We start from the raw sequence: 7,287 nt of genomic DNA, 5'->3' as shown, positions 1-7,287 counted from the left end.
ATGGTCCTTAATTTATGGGACAAAATGAGTCGTGACTTTAAAAGTGGACTCCTAATTTTGACTGTAGGAAGGAGATTCCTTCTAACTTTCATGTTTGGGCTTGTCTACCTGGTCTACTCCTAGAATTTTGGAGTGATAAAATATTAATGATCATAGCCAAATCAATTGGACATTATGGTGCCATTGATAAGATCACTAAATCTAAGGAATGGTTGTTGTATGCTAGAATTTCTATTTATGTGGAGTATAAAAAAAAGATCCCTATAAATATTTCATTATCCTCTAAATATGGAGTTTGGGTTCAACAAATCAATTATGATGACGCTCCAATCTTGTGCCATATTTGTGGAAAAGTGTGACATTCTTCTTGCTAAAGGAGTAAGAAATACCACAATGTTTGGAAGAAAAAAGAGTTGAACCGAAAGGAGTTTTCCTCTTCTCCCTTAGAAGGTGTTAAGATAAAAAATATCATTAAAGATAGTGTGAATATGGATGCTCCAAACAATACTATGTCTAAATAAAAAATGGATCGAGGATGAAAATAATAAGAACTACTCTATAAATCACCCAAAGATGGATACCTCGTCAATTATTACAAGGCATAAAGAAGGAGATGCATCTCTAATCTTCCCTAGTCATAAGAAAATATGCCTAGGGAAAAGGATCATATTTTGTTGGAAAAACAAGTTACTTTGGAATATTTTTTTAAACCATTTAGATTTGGGTTGGCTATTTTTTGATGCTCGTAGTTCTATTGTATTTTAGTTGTCTCATTGTTGTGTTGTAGATGTTGTTTTGGTCATTTGTTGTTTCGATGTTTTTGTTTTGAGATGTTTATTGTTTTCCTTCTATGCTTAATGCTCTATCTTATAGTAAATAGTTCTAGGTCCTTTCAAAACCCTACTTACCTTAATCAAAAACTTACCTTAAGTAAACAGTTCTATAGAGAGGAAATCTGCGATGACGCTATTTCCACAAAATTCGACAAGCTAAAGGAGCAAAATAGGGTTCAGAAGATGGCTGATGGTGGCTATAATCGGAAGGATCTTCAAATACCCTAGGATGATGTGGCAGAAGTGATCATGTGATACATTACTCTCGATGGTCGGTATGCGAGCATTTTTTCATATCACTTTGTCATTTTGAATCACTTCAGACATGATAGGAAAATCTCCATCCCTTTTTTATCTTTTGTCGTTCTTAAAGCACAGTCTGGAGAAACATGCTAAAAATATGGACAACTCGATCCTCCATGAGGGCCTTATTCGTCTCATTATGAATTATGCTAAGGCCCATGAAGTCAAGTCGTCCCCTGTTTTGACTACCCATGTTTCTTCTTCCAAACTAGAGGTCCAGGTAGTTTATGATATGAATTCAGAAGGGGAAGATAGTGGGCTTGTCAGTGATTAGCAGGATCAAGACTTGTCTGATGATCCTAAGTATTGTATGCCTACTGGTTAGAGTCCCATTCTTACCCCTTGGACAGGTAGTAGCAGACACAATAAGCACCCTAGGTGGGCCGCTAGTAAATACAAAAAAATGGGGACTAAGCCTGTTGACTTTGTCTCTCCTAGACCTAAGAAGCCCAAATCTGGAAAGGGAGGGGGGGGGGACAACATTGATAATGAAAAGGAGATGAAAATTGTAATACCAATTAATGTTGATCCTGAGAAACAGGGGAGGGTTGTCATTGACCCTACCCTGGATGATTGTATTTCTCTTGCGGTTAGCAGGATTTTTTCCGATTTATTAAGGGTATTGTTGATACTTTTATGGACACTCTGAGACCAAATAAATCCGAAAAAATCCTCCAACTGACCCAAAAAGTGAGTGAGGACGTGGACAAGCTAAAATCAAATCATGAAAGTAGGATATGGAATTTGGAGGTGAGTGTTGCAGAAATCAAAGGCATTTTGAAAACTCTAGTTGAGATCAGTAAGGCCGCCATGAATAATAGTTTAGAAGGTTTGTTGAGGGTCAACAACATGATTGTGGGTTACAAGGTTGATCCCATTGCCAGTGTGACACCTTCAGACTCTAAGAAAAAGAAGATTGTGAAAGGTGCAGGTGGTCAGATGCCTCAATCCAAAACTACGACTAGTTCATGTACCCGTACCAGGAGCAAGAACTAGAAGCAAGGTAGCTCCAGATTTATCATGGACGAGTTGGAGGATATCAACAGGAAAGTGATTCAGAAGAATGCAGGTTTGGTGCATTCTTATCAGGAGGTCTCTATTTGTGTTGGTCTGAATTGTCAGTCTTTTGTAGATTGTTTTTTGGGCTTGGCCCAATTTTGTTTTGCTTCTGTTCTTGGTTTCAGACTATAATGCTTATTTCTAGGATTTTTGTAAAACTTTTGGGTTTCGGGTCCCTGTAAAACCCATTTACCTTAATCAAAAAATTATTTCCTCAATGTCATTTTCATGCATGATAGTATACCATTTTTTTGTAAATCATTCCTGATAAATTGGCTTTCAAAATTTACTCTCGCAATAAACAAATTCAATTTATATGTTTTTGGCTAACCCACGAACGATCTTTTCTCATTAACTTATAGTAATCTTATTATGTAACCAAAATAAATCCATATGAAATGGTTCATGAATTAGTTTGAATGCATTTTCTTTGTTTCCCCATTTTTTCTACACTGTGTGTCTTTCTAATTCTAAGAATATTTGCATACATTAATGACAAGCATTTTTCCAAAATACCTCCTTGTTATTGAAAATACCAACACTATCAATGAAAAATCATTCACCAATTGAAGTCACCTTGCATGGATTAAAATTCACACACACACACACACACACACACACACATGTATGTATGTATGTATGTGTGTGTAAATTTGTATATATATACATATGTACACATGCATATTCTTGTTTGCATTAGAATCTTCTTGTATGGCACCTAATCTCTACAACGACACTTAAAATTTTAACTTACTATAAAAAATAGTTAACATTTTGTAGTTGTAAACTCATTATCTATTGTAGAGAGACACAAGCAAATAAGATGTCTTATATTGTCTAGAATAATTTTACATACTTTAATTATAAGTGCAACCATGAACTTACAAAAGTAAAAAATCCTCTAATTTACCCTACTGCATTTCACTTACTACTATAAATTTCCAGTATTTATGAACCTTCACTCTTATCAAAACTCACTTCCTCCTTCAAACAAAGAAAAAACTTACAAAGATGTGAGACCATATTTAAAATATTACACCAAAAATGAAATACAAAGATTAGTAAATTATAGATGCCCTTTATTAGGTGTATATTTGATGTAAAATTAAATAAACGATACACCTACATTTTAATGTGTATATTTTGATATGATGTCACAAAGCTAAAACTCAACTATACAGACTTGAAACTTAAATAAAACATTAATAATGATTCATCAAAAATTTGTCTAATCACCAATTTTAAAAATGCTCTAAATCTCCAAATCCTTCTAAACAATGTTGAATCAAAGATAAATAAACAAGCTAAAACTATCAAAACTTTTTCATTTCCAAACATTGAATTTTGATAAAAAAAAATTGTAAACCAAATTTAGAACTCGCTTTCCATTATGCAATCGAAGAATATGATTGTCACACAAAAGAGAAGTTCGGGTATAACATAGAGAGGTCCAAAATTTATCTCCAATCGACAATAGATTATCGTTACGGTAGTTAAAAAATTACTAAAACTAATCTATTATATAAACCAAACTCGATCTACAATCCACCAGTATGATTAAGTGCTTGCAATCCTTTAATTCATACTAGTCTTGCCACGTTTTATCTCAACTCAACCTGTAAATAATTGCAACATTGATTTTATTAAGACCGTGCAACCATCCACTTGCGGTATAGTTATTATTATCACATTATCTGGCGAGTATGCCTGCAATTATTTGTGTGATGAATGAACTTAAATTAAAAAACAAATTGAATAAACCATAGAGTCTAGTAGTGCTCGGCGAAGGGATAAATTTCATAGCCCAGAGTACAGCTGCCCATGAAAATCTGAGCACCCACTCTTTGGCTAGCGATGCTGAACAACTCTTCATATCCCTTCGACAGGCAGCTCGCACAGGCATCCTTTGACATATCTCGCCACCACATCTCCATGCCATAGATGCTCACATTGGAAGAAACAACCGACGACCCCAGGGCGAACATGATAGGACTGGCGGGAGCCCTGCTCGACAGATCTGCCAATAGATCCCTAATGGCAGCATTAAAGTGGATGTCGGTATTGTTATTGACGTTGACAAGTTCATACCAGTGGTTAGTGTCTAAATCCGAGAGAAAGGTGTAATTCTCGTAGCGAAGGAAGCAATGGTCCAGCTGAACACGGGCGCCAATGGCGTTTGGGCAGTTTCGTTGGACGACCTTCACTGCCTCCGCTGATCAAGCCTGGCAGTCGGCAGGAGACAAATCTCCTCTGCACTGGAGGCGCCCAGACACCTTGTTCGGCGTCTCCTGCCCATAAACAGAAGCGCCGAAGCCAGCGTAGGCTGCTTTCTCTGTCAGAGTTTTTAAGAGCGCCTCCAGATTGGTATCAAACTGGGAGCCGTTGGAGTACTTCTCCACATTACATGCTGCGTATATCTCGCCTCCTCCATCCGAGGAGTGGACCATTACAACAGAGAAGACGAGCAAAGCCGCCAGATATAGCGGCGCTCTCATTGTTGCTCTCGCTGAGAAGTACATTTCCGCAGATTACAGAAGAGAAGAAGATGTGGTTCAACACTAAGAGCAATTGAGCTTATAAATAGGAGGAGAGTATGACCAGGCAATACCTAACTTGGGCGTAAATATATTTTAAATTCACAGAAGCTTCGAGCGCACAATTCGAACCCGTTACATATGTTCTATTATGGGCAGGTAGTTTGCGCAGGCTCTGCCAGTACTCGGTCAACGTTTTGCAATAAAAACTCAGAAATAAAGAACCATGGAAACAAAAGGAAGTGGGAGCTTTTGAAACTTTCAAAAGCTGAAATCGTCCACGCAGCACAGGATTCGGAGTATATTATTTTGAGTGAGCGGGTGACCAGTGTGCAGCACCTCTGTTATTTTAGTTATGTTTCGAGAGGTGTCAGTTTAATATTCGATTTGGGTCATTATTCATTTATCTATTTATTTTTTATGATTTGCATTCATAACAAATAATGGGATCTCTTCTCACTGGAAACCTATTCTTGATGGGAACATCGTTATTTTTCTAGGAGCTCGAGGCTTCTTTGTTATGGTTTTTGACAGTGTGGCAAATAGGAATCGGATCCTTATTGAGAATAAATGGTGTTGGGAAGATAAATACTCGCTACTGCTGAAAACGTGGCACCCATCCTTTAACCCTACAACTAAATCCTTTGACCGTGCTCCTTTGTGGGTTAGAGTCCCATATTTGCCTCTACAGTTCTGATTTGAATCTTGCTTTGAGGCCATCAGTGATTCCTTGGGTAAATTCTTGGGAATGGATTTGGGTATTTATCACACTTCCTTTTCCCGCATCCTGGTTGAGATGGATTTGAGTAAGGGACTTCCAGGGGATCTTAATATGAAACTTGGTCAAGGTTGTTGGCTGCACGTAATTGATTATGAGGGCATCCTTTTCAGATGCCGACAATGCTTCCAGATAGGTTATCTTGCTGCTAGTTGTGAGATGGAAAAATCATCCAAGCAGGGCACTTGGGGGAAAGATGTATCTGATGCCCTTTATGTGGTGGAACGAGATGATAATAAAGTCTCCCCACATGAGGCAGATTGTGCCACACCCTTGGGAGTGATTACGTGCCCTCTTTTGCCTGAATCTGAGCCTCGGGTTTTGTCCAAACCCAGTGTTGATGCTGGATGTAGGAGTGTCACAACTGATGAGGATAGTTGTGTTAGGATTTTGTCCTGTCCCAAGTCTGATTGTGACAGAAAGAAGGAGAATGAGCTACGAGCTCTTGTGAATCGGCAGGCACCTTGTTTGGTTGTATCCAAGATGGCGACACATGGGGCGAGCACTCTGGAGGTGGGCTGGATAGAGGTGAAAAAGAAAAAAGATAAAAGAGGCATGGAGAATATCCCTCCTAATGTCCCTCCTGTTCTAATGTTAAAGTCTGTTTAAAATTGCAGTGTAATGATAGACCTATCCATGGGTCATACACATGTGATGGGGAGGGGCTTCTCTTGCTGTAAACCCCACTGGTTTGCACCAGGTACAACCCAATATTGAATAAAATGAGAAACATTAACCGATAAAAAAACAACTAAAACTACTGTTCACCAATATGATAAATGCTTGCAATCCTCTAATTCATAGCAGTCTTACTGTGTTCATCTCAACTCATCTATAAGTATTGCAACATTGATTTTATTAAGGGCATGCAACCATCTCCTCGAGGTATAATTATTATCACAACATTATTTGATAGTATGCCTGCCATTATTTGTGTGGTGAATGAACTTAAAATAAAAATAAATAAATAAATTGAATAAACTATATAGAGTCCAATAGGGTCAGGCTTAGTCGACACATTCTAAGCTTTGACTTAGGTGGTCAGGCCCACAACTTCATCAAGCCAGACCTTTCTTGTTACCTAGCATTTCAGACTTCTTTTTTTGTATTAACTGTTTCCGTTCCCATTTTCATAGACATTAGCATTTGTCTTTTCCATCATAGGGTTTAAGTGCTTCGTTTCCTGCCTCAAAAACCTGCCTTGTTTTTTAAACGAGTTTTGTATGCAACCAAAGTGACCTGCACAATAAGAGCCAATGCATTTGGTTGTTGACTATATTGTCTATAGTGACAAAGGTATTCACTGCAGCCAACTCGTGCATGTGTTTCATGCTCCTGCTCTTTTCACTGTTGTTTTGGCTTTATTACAGGCAAGGAGTATGTAGCGAAGGGATAGTTGATCAAGTTGAATGTGTCTGTTGATTTAATTATAACAGTCTCGATTCCTTATTAGATTACCAGTGTTTTTGGTTAGTTGCAATGATGTAAATGCATAAGATGAGTATATTTATCGCTTAAGGAATATAAGTTCATATCATTTTTTTCATATACATCTTTGTGCGTATTTATTGTCAAGGGTTAATAGGCTTGGTCTTGATTGCCACCGAGGCATGATATTCAAAGTTTCATCCCTATCTCTATATTTCTCTTTGCCCATATTGTGTTAAGATTTCAAGGGAATATAACCCTAGGTCCATAGAGATTGAAGAAAAGTAAAAAAATTCATTAATCTTACACATTGGCTGAAAGTTGTTCTCTCCAACTAAGATTCACTGCTTGC

The 7,287-nt window shown here is 37.6% G+C and overlaps 1 protein-coding gene across 1 annotated transcript; it reads right to left on the bottom strand.

Annotated features, from left to right (window-relative positions):
* Positions 1-4,411: 4,411 nt before the first annotated feature.
* LOC131038621 (antifungal protein ginkbilobin-like protein 1) lies at positions 4,412-4,714 on the bottom strand. Its single transcript, XM_057971109.2, has one exon. It carries the CDS (start codon positions 4,712-4,714, stop codon positions 4,412-4,414), a length of 303 nt encoding a protein of 100 aa, XP_057827092.2.
* Between the last annotated feature and the right edge of the window lie 2,573 nt (positions 4,715-7,287).

This window comes from Cryptomeria japonica, chromosome 7 (assembly GCF_030272615.1).
Source record: "Cryptomeria japonica chromosome 7, Sugi_1.0, whole genome shotgun sequence".
NCBI classification, from domain to species: Eukaryota; Viridiplantae; Streptophyta; class Pinopsida; order Cupressales; family Cupressaceae; genus Cryptomeria; species Cryptomeria japonica.
Note: the sequence above shows the minus strand (reverse complement) of the source record. Positions and strands in the feature narration are given on the sequence as shown.

What these genes read in the sequence shown, in the direction of transcription:
- LOC131038621 (XM_057971109.2), bottom strand. Translation starts at nt 4,714, where the DNA reads ATGTACTTCTCAGCGAGAGCAACAATGAGAGCGCCGCTATATCTGGCG.